At 41.3% G+C, this 23,366-nt stretch overlaps 1 protein-coding gene and 1 long non-coding RNA gene across 7 annotated transcripts; one reads left to right on the top strand and one right to left on the bottom strand.

Moving 5' to 3' along the window:
• Nucleotides 1-1,116: 1,116 nt before the first annotated feature.
• BCL10 (BCL10 immune signaling adaptor) lies at nt 1,117-21,852 on the bottom strand. Of its 6 annotated transcripts, none has more exons than XM_048862116.2 (5): nt 21,612-21,735; nt 16,019-16,058; nt 11,080-11,194; nt 6,115-6,403; nt 1,117-3,754 (listed from the first exon to the last, which is right to left on the bottom strand). In XM_048862116.2, exons 3-5 carry the CDS (start codon nt 11,116-11,118, stop codon nt 3,396-3,398), a joined length of 687 nt encoding a protein of 228 aa, XP_048718073.1. In that variant the 5' UTR covers nt 11,119-11,194; nt 16,019-16,058; nt 21,612-21,735; the 3' UTR covers nt 1,117-3,395. The 6 variants fall into 6 exon arrangements, with proteins under 6 accessions (XP_048718073.1, XP_048718076.1, XP_048718074.1 ...); XM_048862119.2 differs by lacking the exon at nt 11,080-11,194 and adding an exon at nt 19,458-19,508 and having other exon boundaries at nt 21,612-21,680; XM_048862117.2 differs by lacking the exon at nt 11,080-11,194.
• Nucleotides 7,089-11,139, top strand: LOC142073023 (uncharacterized). Its single transcript, XR_012669704.1, has 4 exons — nt 7,089-7,255; nt 7,371-7,474; nt 10,544-10,773; nt 11,059-11,139. It is a non-coding gene; the product is annotated as an uncharacterized LOC142073023 (long non-coding RNA).
• Nucleotides 21,853-23,366: the final 1,514 nt, after the last annotated feature.

Here is a 23,366-nt window from a genome sequence, read left to right as displayed (position 1 = left end):
ATGCTTTCTCTACACTAAACTTTTCAAACATGTTCTAATATGATGTTTGAAAAGTCATGTAGATAAGGCCAGTGCCGCCTTTTTAAAATTCTACCAAGCTAACACCCTTAACACCTAGTTTAACAATTACTATCACATTAGTTGAGGGAGATTAAACACCTAGGTTATATAACCAGCTAACTCCACTGTAGAGATATTAAACTGTGTTTACCCTAATATTAAGGGGTGTATCGAAATCATTTTAGGTAATTGTTTTAAAAATAACATTATCCCTTGCTTAGACCCACAAACTTGGGTCAGAAGCTCTCCAGCCTCCTACCTTTTCCAAGTTTTAGAGTAGCAGCCCTGTTAGTCTATATCCACAAAAAGAAAAGGAGTACTTGTGGTACCTTAGAGAATAACAAATTTATTTGAACGTAAGCTTTCTGATGAAGTGAGCTGTAGCTCACGAAAGCTTATGCTCAGATAAATTTGTTTGTCTCTAAGGTGCCACAAGTACTCCTTTTCTTTCTACCTTTTCCATTTTAAAGATGTGTGTTCTTCCCCAGGTGAGTATAATTCTACCTTAGCCAACAGGGTCTGGCTCAACACAGCACCTTCTATAGATCAGTCAGTAAACTTGAAGCAGCATGAAGCCTGATTTAAGTCCTTGTACTTACCCACCCTGTCCCTCCCCAAACACAGCAGATGAGGGAAGATAGTTCTATCATTCTGCCAGTGGAAAGATGATCAGTGTGCATTTTTTTTTTTTTAAAGCTCATGCTATTGGAGATTAGGTTAGAAATTACACATTGGAGTCTCTCCGACCTAGGAAGAGTTCCATGGAATGCTCAAGCCTCGAGGATGGGCACTCAAAAGAATCAGGAGTTGTGAAGTGGACAAGTTAGGGGAGTACTCCTCAACAAGCACACTTCTTCCTCAACAGTCTCCAGAGTTCAATGCCATGGAATTGTTGTAAATTAGCGTATTACAATCATCTATATCTATAGCCTCAGTTTGAGCAGCTCAGACCAGAGATGTTTTGTTTTAATATGACAGAAGCCACAAAGAAAGGTAATGCGGAGGGTGTGGAGGAGAGACGCAAGCAATTATGCAAAAAAAAAATTATTTCAACAGTTTGTGATATTAAGTCTTTGTTTAAAAAATGCATAGGTTTCAAGCATTTGGTAATATTACACACATTCATTACAGATCTCAGGTTAATACAATGGAGCAATTACTGCACATGTAGAGTTTGTGGTACACATTCACTACAGACATTTTGGTAGTTATCTAGCAAATCTCTAACATTCACATTATGAACCCATGTACATTGTATATTTCTGGTTTACATAGGATCAGCCCCTCCTTCTCCAGCATTCACCCAACTTTTGCGGATCTCCTGTAACCACAGAACCCTATCCCATGAGAGATTAAGTACATCATATCAATTGCTTAACCATTCAATTCTCAATGGGCCTGCTCTTGCTCCCAAAGAAGTTTTAGCATTAGTTTGAGTGGAAGGCGAACTGGGTGCATTGACTGCAAGGCTCTCAGCAATTCTCAGGCTCAGATCCAGATAGAGTAAATTAGCCTAATTTCTATAATCACTTCCAACAGGATAGCAAAATAAATTACAATAGATACCTGCAGAGTTCATAAAAAATGGTTGGGAATGTTCAAAATGTAGGGGTGTTAAGACACTTAGCTTGATTTTTAAGAGTTCTGAGACCTACAACTCCAAGCTGTAGTCAATATATTTGTAGGTAATCCGCTCTTTTGAAAATCAGGCTCAGTGTGCTTTAGATGGATGAATACCTGAAAACAGTGATTGGTGTCATATACTGATAAAAGCAGCCCATATTTTTGTCATATGTAAGTTATCTCATTCTTATACTAAAGTTGTTTCTACATGATATTCCAATTAAACTTGACAGTTTATTTGAACTGAGTTAACATCCAAGGACTAGTCAGACATGAACAAATAGCTATAGGACACTTTTGTTGATTACTTTTCAAATGGGACCAGCCTCCTTTTGGCTGATGTCACCCAGGAACAACATAAGGCAGCTCTCCTCTGAAGTCGAGGCTGAGCATATAGCCTCTGCAGGAGAATTAGCATTAGAAATGGAATCCGGGTGTGACAGACTAGAATATTTGTTATCCTACTGTAGCAGTCAGTGTCAGAATTATACATTTTAAATAAAATCCAGTCTACCTCTTGATAAACAGAAAATGTAACTTCAGAAAAATACTCTGCTGTGTTAAGATAACTGTACATAATCCTGAGTAATACAGTTTTTAAATTAGTCATTTTGCACTTCTACACTTAATCTTCTAAAATTCAATCTTACAAAGTGAGGATCAGAATGAGAAGGAAAGTATGAAAGGATTAAACATATTGTACTATGTCAGGAGATGAGAACTTTTCCCATGTTAAAATAGTTAAAACTTGGTTTAGATTCTAAATCACTTTGAATGTAAACTTGTTACTGTAGGGTGTAAAAATTAAGTATCTGCAGTGCAATATTTACTTGAGTACTTCAGTTAAAGACATCCTCCTACTAGGGCCACCCATTAAATACTGCACCTTTTGCTCCTTACAGAAGCATGCCCTTACTTAAATAAAGGCATTTTATAAATAAGCTACTGAGCAACTCCCTTACTGGGATCTGAACAACTGACATTCCTTTCCACTATTAATATAAATTTAAATTAAAACAAATGCATCTCAAACCAGTGATATTTAAAAACAGTATGTGAAAATGCATTTATCATATATGAATTCTAATCAGTGTAGTATCTACCTTTCATGTTTGGATGAAAGTAGAGCACAAGGTTCAGAAAATTAGCATATTGAGAATTATTTGACAATAAGCATTTTAAAAAAATGCATGGCTACAAAGCCAAATTCTGCCCTCCCAATGGAGTGGTGTGTGCATAAATTTGAGGGAAGAATTTACCCTATACCACATAAAAGATAGTTTGGCAAACTTTTAGAAGTAGTACAAATGTGTAAGTTCTGAGAAAGTCCTTTTAAAGTGTTCTCTTTTGTTATAAGCCATTTCCCCTCTACTTGCTAAAAATATCAAAATCTGTTACTGTTGGAGGATAAACATTTGTTCCATTGATTGGAACAATTTAACTAATGACATTAACATGAAATCCTTTAATTTAAAAAAAACACACCCCCCAAACAAGGTACAGCACTAGTGGCATCTAAAGATATAGAATCCATTGATTACGATTTTTAAAACAAAAAAAATTTTTTTTTTTTTTGGCAACTCATATAGGCTATTTCCCCCTATTTGTGATTTAACAGTTTGGAAACATTCTGTATGCCGCCTGCAAAGATATGTAAAAGTCTCACAACACCCCCCCTTTAAGTGAACAGACAGGAAAAAGAGTCATTGAAGTCATTGTGGTAGAAGAGAACGTGATCTTAAAGGCAGAAAACGATTGTCACTTGAACTGGTACTGGCTTCTTGTTGTTCAGACTGCAGTTCTGGTGGAAGAGGGGGTGCTCCAGGATCCCCAGGTCCTGGAAGCGCGGTTGAGAAGACTGCGTTTTCTGTGCTTCCCATCTCCACAATTGGTAAATTCATTGAACGAAGAGATGAAGCAGACACAAAAGCAGCTGTACTAAACTGTTCTTCTGGTTGATTATGGGTAGATTCTTTTACTTTTTCATAGTAATTGGATTCATCAGAATATGACCTAGAAAGATTATTTGTTCCTCCATACACTGAAGTCATACAGCTGCTGCAGCTCAGACCTAAACAAAACCAGACTGGATGTTATTACAATATTCTACGTAGCTAGGCAGTTTCTCCCTCAAATTACTTCAATGGCATTTATTAAAATGTTCTAAAAGCCAGATGGTGGTCAGATGTGGTTCCCACCCCAGTTGCGTAGATGCAAACCTCCTGAGGGGGGGAGGGATAGGTCAGTGGTTTGAGCTTTGGCCTGCTAAACCCAGGGTTGTGAGTTCAATCCTTGAGGGGGTCGCTTAGCATCTGGGGCAAAAATTGGGGCTTGGTCCTGCTTTGAGCAGGGGGTTGGACTAGATGACCTCCTGAGGTCCCTTCCAACCTTGATATTCTATGATCTATTCTATGATCCATCTATGATCCATCAAACTAGAGCATAGGTACTTAAATTTTATCAGTGTGGATCACTAGTCTTGTAGACCACCTCTCCAGTCAACTTCAGTCTCATCTGACATCCCACCATTCCAGTGTGAATTTAGTACTTGGCATATATACACATGTACATTTAGTAAGTCAAATTTGTTAATCTTTCACAAAAACTAATTGTCCTTTTCGTCTTCCCATTTTGTTCCCATCTATCTTCTCCAATATCCCTAGCCCCACCTCTTTCCTCTCAGGAATCCTGTCCTCTCTCTCATGTCCTGAAATTTATGAAAATGGCAAGTCTGAGATTTTTTTTTTAACAGCACAAAAGCTGCAGAAACTGAATCCCTTCTACCTTCTCTTTCCTTTTATTACTACTTTAACCAATGGAAGTAATTTTGGAACTGCTAACATTAGGCTCCTAAATCCATATTTAACTACTTAAAGTGGCCAGATTTTCACAAATGCCGAGAATCACAAATTCCAGTGCAGTCAGCAGGAGCTGCAGGTGCCAAGGCCTTGTGAGAACTAAGCTGCTTATATTTATATTTGACCAAATATGGATTTAGAAGCCTTAGTCTAGGCCAGTAGTTCTCAACTGTGGTCCACCGTTTGTTCAGGGAAAGCCCCTTGCGCGCCGGGCTGGTTTGTTTACCTGCCGCGTCCGCAGGTTCGGCCGATCGTGGCTACCACTGGCCCTGGTTCGCCACCCCAGGCCAATGGGGGCTGCGGGAAGGGTGGCCAGCACATCCCTTGGCCCACGCCGCTTTCTGCAGTGCCCATTGGCCTGGAGTGGCGGACCACGGCCACTGGGAGCCGCGATCGGCCTAACCTGCGGACGCGGTAGGTAAACAAACCAGCCCGGTGCGCAAGCGGCTTTCCCTGAACAAGTGGTAGGCCACAGTTGAGAACCACTGGTCTAGGCATTCAGGTTTGAAAATTTTGGCCTGCATGATTTACACAGAGCTCCTTGTAGGAGACCAATGACTATCTGTCACAATCAACTTGAATGTGTTTTTATGGATCAGTAAAGACAGAGTACCTCTTGAAAAGGATACGCTGTCCTTGAGATAAGTAAGGCTTCAGTTTCAAGTTAGTCTGGCAGGAGAACACAGGCCAAAAATTCTCTTTACCCCGAACTCAAAAACAAAGAAATTTTTTCAACTTATTCTTCAGCTAGCAGTTCTATGGATCTAATTCACTGGGAACAGGGCCTTATTTTTGTAAGTAAAATCAGGCAAAACAGGAAAGATGTAAACCCTAGAGAGAAGAATCTGGTAAGGTTTACTTTCGTCTAGGTTTCATCTTTTCCTCAACTTATATTTCTTAGAACCAATTGCTGGATTTTCTTAGAGCTATGATTACAATGTAATTTCAACTTTGAATACACTCTATGACATCAAGTCATGATTCAATTTCCTGTGTGTCAACATAAAAAATCCTTGTCTGTGCATGCTAGGCTGAGGCAGCAGCACATATGTGCATACCTACATAAGGTTTTGGGGTTTATCGCTTTGTTTAATGTTGACACACAAAGTGACTGTTTAGTTTCCCAATACAGGCTCATTTTATGTTAAGGCACATAGTAAGTTTAAAAAAAAGCATTCCAAGAGAAAGCCCATCAGCAAAGCTGATCAAGCTCCAATTCTGCAATATAATCTCATAGGAAGCAAAATTTGACAGATTTAGACCAAGATGCAAAAATACTTTGTGTACATCATAACAAATCATGATCATTAGTTTTTGTGATTTATTAAGCATCACTGTAGTTAGCATGGTAAAAAAAACATAGGAAGACATGGTACTTGTCCTTAGGGGCTTAAATCCAAGTCTAATGTCATTTGTTTGTCTTGCAAGAAATTTCTTCAAAGGTGATATCCCTATTGCCAAAGGAATTCTGAAGCTAAAATCTACAGTAAGACATGTTTTTTGGTTTACGTACTTTTACAGAGTCCTTTGAGATAAACATCTACTTTGCCATTTAACGATTTAAACGTCTCACCTTTGAGAGCTTCAAGTTTTTCATTTTTGACTTTCAACACTACATCAGTTATCCTTTCTAACAGGAAGTTCTGTGTTCTTTCTCGTCTAATAGATTCAATCAAAGTATCTAGTCCCTTTGGATTTTCTGCTAAGTAGTCCAATAACTTCCCAGTTTTCTTCCTACTTGAGGGTCGACAAGATATTTCTTCAGCGTCCTCTCTAGTGAGTATTTTCTTTGAACGCAGGTAATCAAAGTGTCTCTCAGCTATAATTTTGTCACACAAATAGGGACGCATCCTTTCTAAAGCCTAAAACAAACAAACAAACAAACAAAAAAAACATTGTCATTAGCTGATTTTCAGTGTGGCTAGGAAGATATATTGGAATACATTTCAAATTCAGATGTCAATACTGGATTATAAACCTACATTTCTGAATTAGAAACCCCACTGCCATGTTACCCAACAGCCAGAGATCCATTCTCCGTGTGTCTGTACAATGTATTTATAACTTTTTTTGAAAAAGTATCACCTGGTGAAATCTCTCTCTCAGGTAAACAGCCTTCCATTAAATAAGGCCCAGAGGAAATTAATATTTAAAATATATTTATATTTAAGTAGTAATGTGTTCGCATAGTTGTGGTTTAACTGTGCAGTATAGCAAGAATTACTGATGGTTAGCCTTTGGATTTATTAACTCATGCCTGATTAAGACAGATATTAGTGTGTTTAAACACTACATACTAAATATTAGTCCATGAATTGCTAGAAAAATGGCTAAATATTGTTAATTTCTAGCAACACCATTATAACGTCAGGTTTCAGAGGAACAGCCGTGTTAGTCTGTATTCTGATGAAGTGAGCTGTGGCTCACGAAAGCTCATGCTCAAATAAATTGGTTAGTCTCTAAGGTGCCACAAGTACTCCTTTTCTTATTATAACGTCAGTGATTCATCATTTCAACAGGAAATGGCTGCTTCTGATGAAGTGATGCATATTGCTAGAGGGAGAATTGCTATTAAGAGATTCGGTCCAACATCCTGTTTCAGTCAAAGAAAAAACTGAAAGGAAGGAGAGGGAGAATACAGATAACCTCAATTTTACACACACACACACGATAAAGAAACAAGTGGTGCATTTTAAAAGAAAAAAATGCCAAAGGTAAGATTGTGTGACATCTTAATTCTGCTCTCATGCATATTCCTTATGGTAGGGTCATTTTCAATTATATGATCACCTTATTGTCACATAATTTGTTCCCCATTTATTGTACCAGTTGGACAGCTCTCCATGCATGATGAAGGTCTGCAACATCACTACATCATCCATCCTGTGCACAGAGGACCCAGTTCTACTTAGTTACACTGATGAAAATTCAGGGTAATTTCACTATTGTAATAATTTACTCCAGATTTACCCTGTTACAGTTGCAGAATGATGCATGATCCCTGCACAATACAATTATGTCTCACTTTGTTTCCTGTATGCTCTCCGACCTGTGTCCTGAATGAAGCAGGGTTCCTGCTGTAACAGTGGGAATGTACTGAGCATTTAAACATTTGCCCAATGCCTTAATATATGACTGGTTGGGCAACTATTTGATTTGCTTAAAATTTAAAGAGAAAAAAAAAGCAACACAGGGTGATTTATCAATTTGAGTCAACTTAGTGCTCACATGTTCAATAGCCAGCTATTGTTGCTTAAGGCATTAGCATATTGATGCACCCACCAAAAATGATTTTTCATCTTTCCTTGTGTTAATTTTTAACAGACTAATTTCTTTGGGGCAGGGATATGTATATCCATATGTATATCTTCATATCCATAAAGTGGCAAGCACAGCTATAATGCTATAGAGACAGTTCCAGGATCTACTGTATCTCTGGCAAGTAGACTAAAAGTGACAAACTAGAGAGCATATTATTTTACTATTTTAAACACTTTTGAAAATTAAAAGGAAAAATGAATTATATACAAGTCTAATAAAATCTTATTTACATATTCTTTACCGTAAACATTAAACCGACATAAGGAACGCTTCAGACAGTAATGAAGTATAGCCCCATCTGGTATGAAAACTAAAGTGGGTCCAGTTCTTCTATATAAAAGATACTATAAAATAATTATTGTATTTAATGTATGTGTATATGCCACTGTTCTCTATTGGACTGTGTATGTATCAGATCTAGTCAAGTAGGTACTAGCACCCTCTAAAGGAGAGGTAGAAAGCTGCTCTTTTAGGGTATATCTAGACTAGAATAAAAAGGATTTTAAAAAACACATTACCTAACACATTTTAAAACCCCAAAATAAAACTTCCCTTATGTACACCGGTTCACTGATCAAATTGAACCCTAGACTTCAACTTGACTAACACTGATAGCTAACTCTTTCTAAAAACTCACCTTTTATCCTAGTTTAGATATACCCTTGGTTCATTAGGTGGATGAATGCATTTTATGGAGCCAAATCGTGAGTACAGTTCCTAATGTGACATAACAGCTGGCTAATGACCAGAGCTGATGACTACATGACCTTTTTTTAATTTCACATCACCGCATGACCATTTAGTGGGAGATCTAGTACAGTGGTTCTGAGCCAGGGATACATGTACCCCTAGGGGTACGCAGAGGCCTTCCAGGGTGGTACATCAACTCATCTAGATATTTGCCGAGTTTTACAACATGCTACATATAAAGCACTAGTGAAATCGGTACAAACTAAAATTTCATGCAATTACTTGTTTATACTGCTTTATACACTACATAGTGAAATGTAAGTACAATATTTTATATTCCAAATGATGTTATAATTACACAGTAAAAATGAGAAAGTAAGCAATTTTTAAGTATAGTGTGCTGTGACACTTTTGTATTTTGTGTCAGATTTTGTAAGCAAATAGTTTAAGTGAGGTGTAACTTGAGGGTATGCAAATCAGACTCCTGAAAAGGGTACAGTAGTCTGGAAAGGTTGAGAGACACAGCTCTAGTACAGGTCAACTACTGGTGGTCTCAGTTTGCTCAGATATGGCAGTATAAAAGCTGGTAGCCACTCGTGCTTTGTCTACTCTAGATCGCCAGTTGTTGCTACCACTTGGAAAGTGTCAAAGAAATTTGTAAGAAAAAGCAGGGTGGATAAAAATCAATGCATTTTAAAAAAAAAATATCAAAACAGAATTTTTTTTATTTAAAATCGGATTTTTTTGATAAAATGCTTTTTGAGGAAAACACATATTTAAAGATAGTTTAATTAAGATACATTATAGCTCAGATATCTCTTTATTGAATAGGGATTATAAATTCTAATTCTATAGTCTGAGATAGTATATTCATGTAATGCAGGGGTGGGCAAACTTTTTGGCCTGAGGGCCACATCTGGGTATGGAAACTGTATGGCGGGCCATGAATGCTCACGAAATGGGGGTCGCAGTGCGGGAGGGCTTCAGCTAGGGGTGCAGGTTCTGGGATGGGTCTGGGATTGAGGGTGCAGGAGGGTGCTCAGGGCTGGGACCAATGGGTTCAGAGGGTGGGAGGGGGATCAGGGCTGGGGCAGGTTGGGACGCAGGCTCTGGGCAGCACATACCTCAAGCAGCTCCCAGAAGCAGCGACATGTCCTCCCTCTGGCTCCTATGCAGAGGTGCGGCCAGGTGGCTCTGTGCACTGCCCCATCCACAGGCACTGCCCCTGCAACTCCCATTGGCCATGGTTGCTGGGTAATGGGAGCTGCGGAGGAAGTGTGCAGAGCCCCCTGGCTGCCCCATGCATAGGAGGTGGACGGCGGACGTGCTGCTGCTTCCAGGAGCTGCATGGAGCCCTGGCATGCACAGAGTGGGTCAAGCCCCGAACCCCGCTCCCTGGCTAGAGCTCGAGGGCCGGATTAAAATGTCTGAAGGGCTGGGTGTGGCCCCCAGGCCATAGTTTGCCCACCTCTAATGTAACGTGTAAGAAAAGTTTGTAAATGAGTTCCAATAGTTCATGGATTAGGAACCCAATCTTATGTGGTTCCAGGGGCTTCTGTATAGATTATTTAGGTTAATCTTTCTATCTACCCAATGGGACGGAGTGCTCAGTCTAGAAGATACCATCAGAGATGCTTAGTTTTGCAGTTCTCAAACTGTGGATTTGTCTCTCCAGAGAGACCATGCTTGTTAACAGCAAAAATGTTTTAAAATAAGTAAATATATAGAGGTGAAAAATAACAGACCTCAATCCTATTGTCCCTCAATCCCTTACCGCTCTCTAAAAGTGAAAAGTTTCAAAAAGTTCAATGAATAGAAGATTGTTGGGGGTGGAATAGATCTGGACAAGGAGAAGTAGTCTGGTGATGAAGGGAGGGACAGGCAGCAGAAACAAAAGTGAAACTGTTTGAGCAGCATATTCCAGAAGTCTTGAGGTCTTTCTGAGTGTAGCCTTCATTGATTTGAGATCAACCATATCATTCTCTCACTAGAAGGGAAAACCTGTAATGGCAGCAGACCGTAAAAGAGACCCAGTTTGGGAATATTTTAATGAAGTTCCTCTACATGTGGGTAAGAGACATGTGTGCAAAATGCAAACAGTGCAACAAAGAAATGCAAGGCCTGGTTGCCCGAATGAAACATCATGAGACATGTTCCTTCTCAGGAGGAAGCTGGGTTGAAGATGATGAAAGGAACAGGTCTGAACATGCAGGATCTTCAGGTTGGTAAACTTTTTTATTTCATACTTCTTTCTTAAGGACTGCCTGTCTTCCTTCTGGACTATGCTTGAATTCTCATGTTTGAGCAAAAAAATATAGTTGTTACTCTATGGTACTATCATTTTAGATGCAGTTGTGATAAAAAAATAAATAGCTGAAACAGGCAGATCTTCCTTTTACAATTTAACCTTTAAAGTAGTACTGAGTGTCAGTGAATGCAATGAGTAATACTAAATGAGCAGTATGGTAATAATAATTAAATAACTGCATCAACTTATTTTGTTTAGGAGAATCCATCCTCAACATACTGGATTCTGAAGACTATCCACTTTCAAGACCACCATCATTTTCTATAGTTTCAGAGTTATTTGCCAATGATAGTGTTTCAGTCACATCATGTACGTCATGGCCACAGTATATTACCTGTAGCAAAAAGAAAAAAAATCTCCATCATCCAGAAACAACCAGAGATAAACTTGTAATAAGAACCAGCAGATTACAGAGAGGTAATTGATGAAAAAATTGCCCAGTTTGTTTATGCAGCAAACTCTCCTTTCCGTATGATTGAGAACCCACACTTCATTAACATGGTTCAGTCATTAAGATCAGGATACAGATCACCCCCCAAAGCAGATGTCACAGGCAAATTGCTGGATAAAGTGTATGAAAGAGAAATTGAGCAGTGTGCAAAAGGTCTAGAGCAGAGGTGGGAAAATTATGGCCTGCGGGCCACATCCAGCTACAACATAGACATCTAGCCATCATCCCTCCATAATGCAAACTGTAATAAACTTCAGAGCTAAGTTTTTTATTTATTACAAGAAATATATGTTTGCTGATGATGTTTTAAAGAAAGTCACAGCAGTGAACTGGTGGAAGTCACTTAAGCACTTGGATTCAGAGACTGTTGAAGTGATAATCTCACTTAACAGGAGTAGCTTCTTCTGCCAGTGTAGAAAGAATATTTTCTTCCTTTGGACTAATTCATTCCAAACTGAGAAATCGTTTGGGACCTGAAAAAGCAGGAAAGCTTGTTTTTCCTTTTCCAGATTATGAACAAACAGGAAAATGAAGGTGAAGACGACTGAGTTAGCTGCAGAAGCCAATATTTTAAGTTTCTCATGTTGACCTGGCTGACACAGTCAATTTAATTTTTGTTTTTTTGAAACAAATATTTCATTTAACTATTTTAGTTAAAAACAATTTGAACAAAAACAAACCTAATTTTAAAAAACTTGAATGTTTAAATAAATTCAAAAATTCATTTGCTTGTTTTGTTAAAATATTGTATTTGCTCTGTTGGAAAAAAATCCAGAATATATAACATTGTTTTAGTTAAATAAAACAATTTAAATGTCTGTCTGGTGGTATTCTCCTAATACAGCATGGCAAGAAAATCCTCCAAATATTAATGATTAACCTTTTGAATTGGAGATAGTTCACCTCCCAATGACTTCATAAATATCTGCTTCAATTACCTCCGGTAAATGAAATAACCAAACAATCATTCATTTTCTGATATAGTTGTAAAACTAATCTGAAAAGTTTTCAAAATAAATCACTTAAAAATGTATAGTGTGTACCTTCTAAAAATGAAACCTACATCTCCGAGTTGTGAAGAGTATGCAGTAAGGTTATAACAATCAACAAGAATGTAGAAATCCATGATTAAATAGAGTCTTCCTGACTAGTGATTAAATCATGATTTAAATCAATTGATTTAAATCAAATCCACCCTGAGAAAAAGCATAACAGACCACAGTATGCTTACATGTGGCAATTGATCGCAGCTTTATAAAAGCTTACTGTTGCTAAAACAGCACAGAGCTTAGTTATATGAGATAGTGTCTGGGATAGCATTATATAGAGAGCCCTACCAAACTCAGTCCATTTTGGTCAATTTCACAGTCGCATTATTTTTAAAATCATGAATTTCATGATTTCAGCTATTTAAATCTGAAATTGCATGGTGTTATTTTAGGGGTCCTTACCCAAAAAAGTGTTATAGGCAGTGTTCCCTCTAATTTTTCCCCACACATGTGCAGAATTAATTTTGTTATGTGCACCAATATGGAGGTGATGTGTGGCGCTAAATCGGATGCTGCGCGGCCAGCTTACAGGGAACTTAGGTTATGTGGGGGTCGCAAGGTTATTGTAGGGGAGGTTGTGATATTGCTACCCTTACTTCTGCACTGCTGCTGGGCCCTCAGTCAGCAGCTGCCATTCTCTGGCCATCCAGCTCTGAAGGCAGCAGCACAGAAGTAAGGGTGGCAAGGTATGGTATTGCCACCCTTAATTCTGCGCTGCTGCTGGCGGTGTGCTGCCTTCAGAGCTGAACACCCAGCCAACAGCTGTCGCTCTCTGGCCACCCTGCTATGAAAGCAGCACAGAAGGGTGGCAATACTGTGACCCCCTAAAATAAGCTTCTGACCCCACTGCATCTCCCTTTTGGGTCAGGATTCCCAATTTGAGAAACGCTGGTCTCCCCTGTGAAATCTGTACAGCATAGGGTAAAAAAAAAAATAAAAAAAATCACACAAAAGACCAGATTTCACGGTCTGTGACTCATTTTTCATGGTGTGAATTTGGTAGGGTGCTAATTATATACATAATAAAGCGTATAAGCAGATACGCTGATAACTTTAATGCATCTGTTCTTTAATAAGTGCTGTGTTTAACTTTGTCAGTCAGTCATCAAGACTGAGATAAAAAAACTGTATCAATAAGGACAATAAGTGGGCTATTGCTTGAATAAAGAAAAAGTGGTTTTAGTAATGTTATTTTCTAACATATTGATAACTGTGACGTAATGTAATGGATTTTACACTGAGAAGAATTGTAGATGTGGAAGAATCCTGCTGTCTCAAAAAACAAGAATGCTGTCACAGAACAGTAGTACCAAGTGAGCACAGAGGAGCCTGAGGCACAGGTTTACTCTAAAAAGTGACTAAACAAATTTAACATCTCAGTCGGATTTTTTTTTTGCAAACTGTAGCCCCTCCCCCCCCCCCCAACTCACACAGGGCTCTAATGGTCATGCTAGGTTCTTTTATAACTGGAATGAATGCATGAGATTAAGAGTTCTGCAAACCGATTTACATCTAGTGTGACACCTGTGGAACCCTGTCATCAGCAACACCCATTCAAAGCCACCTATAGCTAATGGTATTATATGGGGACACAATATAATAAGACAATGCAATTTGCACAGAATGGCTCGCAGAACCTAGCACTATGATACATGAGATGGAAATAACCCAGTTTGACTGTTTGTCTAGTGAGTTTGTGGATGTGGCAGTTACAAAAAAGAAATTTTTACCTGCAAACTTTACCTGCAAAAGTTTAACACAGAGGTTAGGGAGGAAGTATGAAACCTCCACAAGGCCATTTTACAAAGCCACTTTTTAGACTATAACCCTTCTTACTGTACAGATAAACTGCATTGCTGTCAGATGTTGAGCAGATTGGCAGACAATATTTTCATAGAAGATTTTACATTTATTATCTCACTTTAGATACTGCTTATTTCTCTATAGGTATAAAACCATGCCTGATATATAATGTGCTTTTTTAAAAAATGAATCGTTCTGAACCAAAAGAACCCCACATTTCTTACATATAATTATTTGTATATATCCATTGTGTATGTGATATAAGCCCTCTTTCATAGAAAGTTCATGAAATGTATTTTAAAATATATTGTTTTGGGGAAACTAAAAATGAAAACATTCTAATTTGGAGAATTTTCTAATCCTCCATTCCCTCAAGTACCAGTCCCATTTCTGACACGTGTCTCAGTCTCTCATTTCACCACTGGTTTTTAAACCAACCACCATTCGTCCTTCAAAAGCAAGGACAAATTCACTAAGCTGTACTGTGCTTTTACTCCTCCTCAGAACACCTTCTCAGCTGTACTTTCAGAAGTAGAGTGAAAATGCCCTGGGAAAGAGTTAGGGAGAAACTAAGGCACACTAGACCAGAGGTTCTCAAACTGTGGTCCACGAGCTCCGTTCAGGTGGTCCGTGGATATTTTCTTCTAAGATGCGTGCCTGGGTGGCTGCACACAACAGACTGAAGGCCACCCACTTAATTAGTGGAGTCATGCAGGCATGGCTCCACTAATTACGTGTCTGGACCCTGGAGAAAATGCATATGTAAGGTGAGGTGGTGGCCAGGGGAGGGAGTAAGGGGTAGGTGGGATGGCAGAGTTGGGTGAGAAAGGGGGGGGTGGGGGAACGACACTTTGGGACATGCAGGGCTGAGGCAGGCAGAGAAAGAGGTGACTTTCCCCAGCTCCAAGACTGTGGCTGCTGGAGAGAGACAGCCCTCCTTCCCAGCCTCAGCTCTGTGGCAGGGGAGAGACCCCACTTCTTCCCAGCCCCAGCTCAGGGGCTGCATTGCCGGGAGAGAGAGGGCACATCCATCGCATTAGAAAGATAAGACTCCTGATATTTTAATGAGTTGTGTGCTTTTATCTGTAGAACAAAAATATGTTATAATTATTAAGTTTTTTTATATAGTGCTTTTATCTAAAGCACTTTACAATAGTTAGCTAACAGTACAAACAACATTTGGAAAAATCATTAAGTGGTCCACGGAGACCCTCAGCAATTTTCAAGTGGTCCGTGGAAAAAAAAGTTTGAGAACCACTGCACTAGACCATGAGGGGAATTTGGAGTAGAACAGGGATTTGAAGAGACAGAAGGGAACAAAAGATATTTGCTAAAAGTTAGAGACTTTCTTACAAAAGGAATTCAGTTTCCATTGATAGTAGTGGTGCTGGCAGCAATATTCTGGTTAACAGCACATGAACTGGGTCCTGTTTGAAGGACTTTAAAAAAAATTGAGCCTCAGGCTCTCACAAGTGAGACAGGCTAGACAAGTGAATGGCCTAGTTTAGGACAGCCTGCTGAAAAGAAGGCAGCCAACATTTTTTGATGATGCTAAAAACACTAAGAGAACTCTTGATTAACAGGCATTGGGGGAGGACCTTCTTCAAAAAAACAAAAAACTTGTAGCCTTGCTGGTAGCAAAGTATTAGCCCCTCTCATCAGCTTCCCTGAGGTGTAATAAAGGAATCAGGAAGAATCAGGTGTTACAAAGTTGTTCTCATGTTAACTAGGTAAGAAAAGGAACTATGCACCTGAAAGAATTCATTGACAGGTGCATAATAATTCAGTACTAGATCAGAAGGAAGGAGTGTGTTTAATTAAAATAAGTATACAAGTACGCCAAGATATTATCTACCTTCATCTAGGTGCTTATATGGCCCCCATCAATGTAGTACCTGAAAGGGAAGAAAGTACAGGAAATAGAGCAACTAAGAATAGCACCGCACAAGAGACCACAGGAAAATCATAATTTTTTAATAAATATTCAGAAAAGTATCTTACATCATTTGCTTTCAACTTATTGGCAGATGCCCGCAGCCAGGGACAGCACAACAACAACACAAGGAACACCAATGCTACTAAAAATGTTTTTATTTTGGCAACATATATCCCATGAGATTTGTATACAATGGCAAGGAACGATATCATGTAAACTTTTATAGTAATGTTGAATGTGTATGCTGGAAAATTTACTTATAATTGTTCTAGATAATTCTAAGGTTTGGGGGTGGAAGGGAATGCTAGGTGTCACAGTTTCAGGGCAACTGCATCTGTATTCCCCCTTCATAGTCCACCAAGGGCACCCACTTTAGACATTTCCCAGATGTCACTTCTCTTGGGTGGAATCCTGTGTCTCACTCTTTCCTGACTGGAGCTCCTAAGGCTGCACAACTCCCTGCCTTACAATGTGATACTCCCGCAAGCCAGACCGCCTACAAAGATCATTGCCAGCACTTTGCTTTCTCTCTGTGGGCTATGTCCTGTGTATTGCCCATGATAAGTTACCACACAGTCCTTCCAAGCAAACATTTATTTTTAAGGTAAAAGCAGGACAGAGATAAAAACAATAAAAGAACCTACACACCTGCTAAAAAGCTTGCCATCAGTCACCCTGTTTCCCACCATCTTCTCCCTTCCCCCCCCCCAACTGCAATGTAGGGCTCCAGTAGGTTTTAGTCTTTCAAAACCCACAACTGGGTTTTCCCTGTGGTTACAAATTCATCCCTCTTAGACCCAGAACTTGAACCCAAACTGGGCAGGTCAGCTGTTGCTTTATATAGGCCTTTGATCTTGGCCTTCTGTAACAAGTAATCAGCAGACAACACTCTTCTCAGGGCACACCATAACCAGCGTTGGGTAATCTGCATTAACCTCTCCCTAGAGATGCTCCAGGAAAACCACTTAACACTTATTGATCCAAAAGTCCAAAGTGTCTGGCACACTTTGAATACAGTCTTTTGAACTCCCAAGTCTCACATCTGTCACATCTCTCCTGAGATGAGAGACTTGGGAGTTTCCAAGCCCACAATAATGCTAAATTTAATACAATAAAGTCATCCAAGGATACTGCAGGAAACTGCTATATCTGTCACACTAAAATTTCTCTTTTGAGGTAAAATTAATTGTGCCTTAAGAGGTATGCTGGCCATACTGAGAGTTTAGAATAAGAGGAAACTTTGGGACTGAGAAAAATGTCTTCCACAGAGTGGTTCATTGCTGTTCTTTTTCAGTCTTGAAAAGTTCCTGGCCTCCATGACTTCCTGTGGCAACGCTTTCCACAGCTTAATCACACATACTTTTTCCATGCTGTTTCCTCTTATTGATTTGGAATTCCCCACCTTTTAATTTAATTGAATGTTTCCTTGTTCTTGGGTTTTGAGACAAGGAGAATGGAAGCTCCCGATTTACCAAAAATTATTTTATGTACTTTTATCATGTCTCCTCTTATTAATCTCTCTTCTAAAAATAAACCATTCCAATCTTTTCAATTTCTCTTCTAATAAGTTTTTCCAGGCCTTTGATCAGTCTCAATGCTCTTCTCTAAACCCCATCCTGTTTTGTAATATCCTTTTTGAGGTTGGGTAACCAGCACTGCACACGCTATTCCAGGTGAGGCTGCACCACCGATTTATATAAAAGCGTTATGTTTTCAGTATTATTGTCCATCCCTTTCCTTATGTATCCTAACATCTTGTTTGCTCAATGTGTAGCTGCAGTAAAAAAAGTGAAAATTTGAATGGAGCTGTCTAAAGGACAGTGAGAGGCAATGGCCATTTTGAATGAGAGGGAAAGAAAGAATCTAATGAGTGAGTCTTTAAAAAAAAAAATCAGTGTAATTTGAGACATCAAATACCGAGACCATAAACATGTTTTTTGGATGGTTTCTCTAAAGGACAGAGTTAAAGTTGTTTGGGTGCCCCAACTATACATTTTCATACCTTAACATTTAGATTTCTTTTCAGTTTAATTTTAACTCTGAATTTCCTGGTTTAACATGTTTTTAGGATAATTTCAATATCCCTGCAATGTATTTTACCCCAAATTATTAAGTAATCTCAACCTTAACTTCATTTTAACAGTGTGTGTTTGGGAAGAAGTTAATATTTGAGACAGTCTGTTTTCTATAGTATTAAAACAAATGCATGAGAGAATATCAATAAATAATGATCTTATATGAGAACATAACATAAGAATGGCCACAGTGTCTGAGACCAGTGGTCCATCTAGCCCAGCATCCTGTCTTCCAACAGTGGTCAGTGCCAGATGCTTCTTATTTGTTAAAGAGATTTGTTATACTGATTCATCCAGATGGATTTTAAAAAAACCAAACTTTAATAACTAATTATACTAATTCAATTTTCACATTCAAATGCAGCTATCACCAGTGTGACATGCAGCAAATGTTGAACTGTTAAGAACATAAGAAAAACATAACAAAAACCACAGGGAAAAATGTAGGTAAACTGGCATTTGGCACCAAACTGGCACCAAAATTAACATTCTTGCTTCTAGGCAATTCTAGTGATCACAAGCAGTCTACACCTCCATTTTACAACTCATCTACAAGAGCACCTCCCTGGGCCCATCATCAAACTGGGATGCTGGTTCACTACCGACTCAGAATAATGTATTTTACTGACTCACATTACTCCCTGCAGCCTATGTTTCTCTACAAGTCTCTGATCCAAGCACCTACCTGGCCCAACTCTGCTTAGTTTCTGAAGTGGCATACGTGCAGTTTTCCTTTTTGCAAAAACAATGTTATTAAATAAGCATAGCTGTCACAATAACAAATTTGAAAGATTAAGTATTACATTCAAATCAGAATATATTTATTGAAGATGAAGGAGGTTTTAGAATTTTAAATAACCAGATGTTAACTATCAAATTTATTATTCACTCTTGTGGTTCTTTAACAGCAAGCAAGAACATGAAAAACCATGTGCCACAAATTCTGACAAAGCACTTCAGGTAAATGACATAAGCAGTGAAAACAACTATTAAGAAACCAAAACCAAAGTCAAACAGACATGCTCCACTGAAATTAACAAAAAGCATCTAATGATGAAAGTGGGATAACAAACAACTACCAAAGAAAAATCAATCCAGTAAGTCTCAGAGATTCAGTAAAACAAATTTCAACAAGGAGCAGTAACACCAACATGCAGAACAGATGTTAGAAATCACTGTGTATGAAAACGGAAATAAATTAACGGGCAAGACCCCAATCACAAGTTACATCAGGTTTTGCCAAAAATCATTAATGAACCAGTAACTTCACTGTCCAAACTTACTTCTGTGCTTCATGAAGCAACCCAGTCTAGTGGCTGTTTTTGCAGTCTAGCCTAGAATTAGATTACATAGTACAGAAATGTATTTTTAATCCTGAAAAACTATCAAATCTTATCTTTGCTTGGGCCTAATTTTCTGAGTCTCACACAAAATTTCTCCTCTTGCTTTTAAAGTTTATGGCCAAATTGTCTTAATCTTGATGGAATGGAGATATCCAGCCTACTTTTCTCAACATCTCTGTAACCTGTAACATTGTTTGACGTACAATGCTATGTTGTACACCTCATATGATTCAAATATTACAACAAAATAAATGGTCTGGGTCCTCACATCTATTATACACTAGCATATCTTCCATCGTCTAGGGCTCTGATGCTGAGGACACACTCACATGCTTAACTTTATGCATGTGCGTATGTGTTTGCAGGATTGGCACACAAGTTATTTTCTCCCTCCCGCACTAATGTAACAGAGCTCTTAACTGTGACTCCTGTAACATTTATTTCTCTTCATTCATTTTAGAGACTGCTTTTTTCTTCCTGTTTTAGAGATGGCAGCTGTGAAGTGACCTGAACCCTGAAAGAGATTAAGCAGTGGTTTCCACCACCGCCTTTGACTTTCCCCATGCTGCTGGAATGGAGACACCAACCATCTATAAGTATATTAATGAAACATCCATAGTGTTGGAGAATAAGCAGTAAATAAATAATATTGCCTGCTGGAAGCTGATAGTTTTTGTTCAGCCAATGTACGTAGGTACCACAGGAACCAAAAATAAAGCTTAGAATATCAATATTTTGTTAATACCTTGTGTGTCTTTTCCACTAACTTTTTTATGCCTTGGAGTCACTTATGGCTCTGCTTTGACCTCATAAATATGCATTTTAGCACTCGGGACAAGCAAGCATATTTGCACCTCTTACCATACTTCTCCCTCCCCATTCAGGGGTAGCACTTAACTGTTCATTGATAGTGTGTGGGGGACCCAGTTTAAAGGTTCAGGGAGGGAGGAGGGCATGTGACCACCCCACAGAGGTTTTCAAACTGTGGAGTGTGCCCCACACCCCCCAGGGAGGAACACTGGGGGGAATGAGTGGTGACACCAGGTGGTTTCGGCCAGCCATGCATGGCAGGGCTCAGGGAGGGTGCACCACCTCCACCCCCAACTCACCTCAGTGGGCCACCCAGCCTGTCTGGGGTTTGGGGGACACACAACAACAAAAAAATAAGGGGAGGGGGAACATAACCCTGTGTACGCCCACCCCATGCACCACCTGTGGCCCCATTTTTCTACCCCTTCAACTCTGCGCCCTGGAGGGCTGCCCCACTCACCCTGGTTAAGGCCCTGGGTCAAAATAATGTAAGATCTGGGTTTCTGAAGTCAATTCCATTTTCCAGATATTGGATGATCAGGAGACCACCACATCTCATGTTATTTTGACCCCACAAACATCAAGTTGAGACGTTAAAACAGTTAACAAACAAAACACAAACAGGCATGCATTTGGCTCCAAACTATACAATTTAAAAATAATTTCAGCCTTATTGCTTAAAGCCTTTTGGATCCTTCAAAATGAAGCCATGGAGTTTTGTTAAGCTTTCCACCACAAACAGCCCCAACCTGGTTGGCCTTTCATCCTTTCTACAGTGTAAATGTTAAACAAGAACAGAGCTGCACGCTACATCCTGCACGAAGGAACACTATTTCTTTCAGGGCCCCTACGTGTGTCCCGTGGCCAGGACAAGGGAGGGGAGAACCCAGCTCGCGGTCAGCGGCGCGCCCTCCGCCCGGATACAGACCGAAGGGGAACGCAGGGGGCGTGTCGTTTACCGGGGGGCTCCGTGGGCCCCGCGAGGAGGGGGCGGCACTTCCAGGGGGTCTCCGCTAGACACCGGCCAACCGAGCCAACGGCCCCCAGGCCTCCCCCTCAGTCAGTGACAGCGCGCGCCTAGCCCCGCCCCAGCGGCTGCGGCGGGGGCCGGAGGGGGGGATTTCCCGGCGCGTGTCCCGGCCCCCCAGCGAAACGGGAAGGGCGGCTGCACGGGCTGTGCGTGCCTCTCCAGCCGGCCGGCGGCAGGGGACGAGGACCGCCCCAGCCCCGGTCTACCAGCATCCTCCTCCCCGCCCCGCGTGACCCCAGCTCAGCCTCACTTACTTCCTTCTTCACCTCCGCCATTTCATCCTCGGTGAGCGGCCGCGCGGCGAGCCCAGGCCCGGGCCCCTCCATGGCGGAAGCTCCGCGCCGCGGCTCCCAGCGCAAGAGTAACGACAGCGCTTCCGGCTCCGCAAGACCCCGCCCACCGCCGCCACAGCGCGCGCGCCGTGGGAAGCCCCGCCTACTCGCAGAACAGCCCCGCCCACCGGTGACGCGCACTGCCTGCGATCCAACGTACGCCTCAGGGCGCCCGCAGCCCGGGGAGACCTTGTCAGCAGCCTTTCGCCCCGCCCCCGAGCCCGGCCCTCTGCTTCCTCTCCCCGAGCCTGGCGTTCAGACAGCCCTGCGTGGCCTCGCTCTAGAACCGCCCCTCATCGGCGCCTCTGCCCCTCCCCCCCGCCTTTCACTCCCCCGCCCCGCCCGCATCCCCCTCCCCCAGCAGCCCCCGGCTTGCCGCGCTTCTTCATCCCGCGCCGTGCACCGCGAGTCCCTGCCGCGGGGCCCTTGCGGGGCCGGGGAGCTGCACGGCGCGGCTGGGCCGCGAGGCGTTTCGCGGCGACGCCTGGCTCGGTGAGAGTTTCCTTCTGCGGTCTCCATTTCCCCTTCTCGCCCGCCGTGCCTGGGCGGCGCCCGGGCCTGGGAGAGGGGAAGTAACGCCGCGAGGGGGGCCCTGCTCCGATCCGTCCATTGCGGGCTCAGGCGGACGAGGCCCCTTCCTGGCCTGTGGCCTGGCAACTCCAGCGGCTGTTTACATCTTCATGCCCCCCCGCCGCAGCTCCGCCCTGCAAGGTCCCGGTGCTACGGCGCGGTGGGAAGCTGCGGGCCGAACGTGAGATGCTGGCTTCCAAGTTTCACCTTTAGTGTCTCTGGCCGCTGATGGGGGGTGTAGCATTTCCTCGTGTGCAAATGAAAGGGGGGGAGGGGAATTTGGCTGCAGCCCAGAATAGTTTTGAAAAGTAGCTCCCTGCTTTGTGGTACAAGAACTGTTAAACTTGATTCATATTCCTTTTAGCAGAGCCAGCGAAACAGGCTGTGCTACATTAGGGGAAAAAGAAGAACCCCGTGAGATCTCTTGTGCACTGATGCAGACATTCTGAGACAGCAACCATCTTAATTTGTTCAGGACTCTGGCAGAGTTAGTTTGTTTGAAAGCAATCTTTATTCTATTAAGTGAAAGCAAAAAGAGCACCACAAAGCAACATACAACTATGTTAAGGTCCCTTTTTGCATCATGTGCACTAATCACCTCTTAGCATTACAAGCACTGCACTCCTGTGCATAGCAACGAATATTAGTGTCTTTCAGCTTCAAATTGCTGCCTCAAAGCATCCCTGATCCTTGTGGGCCCATGCTGCGCCCCTCTAATAGCCCTGGTCTCTGGCTGTTCAAACTCAGCTTCCAGGCACTGAGCCTCTGCAGTCCAGCCCTGAGTGAAGCTTTCACCCTTCCCTTCACAAATATTATGGTGCATACAGCACGTGGCTATAAGCATAGGAATATTGTCATCTGCCATGTCCAGCTTCCCATATAGGCATCGCCAGCGGGCTTTTAAACGGCCAAATGCACACTCTACAATCATTCTGCACTTGCTCAGCCTGTTGTTGAACCGCTCCTTGCTGCTGTCAAGTTGCCCTGTGTATGGCTTCATGAGCCATGGCATTAAGGGGTAGGTGGGGTCCCCCAGGATCACAAGGGGCATTTCGACTTCCCCTACAGTGATCTGGTCTGGGAAGAAAGTCCCTGCTTGCAGCTTCC

This window comes from Caretta caretta, chromosome 8, assembly GCF_965140235.1.
Source record: "Caretta caretta isolate rCarCar2 chromosome 8, rCarCar1.hap1, whole genome shotgun sequence".
NCBI lineage: Eukaryota > Metazoa > Chordata > Testudines > Cheloniidae > Caretta > Caretta caretta.
The sequence above is the reverse complement of the archived record's forward strand: the minus strand, read 5'-3'. Positions and strand labels throughout refer to the sequence as shown.

Coding starts and splice junctions, on each gene's coding strand:
- BCL10 (XM_048862120.2), bottom strand. CDS start 21,683: ATGGAGGGGCCCGGGCCTGGGCTCGCCGCGCGGCCGCTCACCGAGGAT. Junction 6,404..21,611: donor TGGCGGAGGTGAAGAAGGAA/GTAAGTGAGGCT, acceptor TGTTTGTTTTAG/GCTTTAGAAAGGATGCGTCC. Junction 3,755..6,114: donor AAAACTTGAAGCTCTCAAAG/GTGAGACGTTTA, acceptor GGTTTTGTTTAG/GTCTGAGCTGCAGCAGCTGT.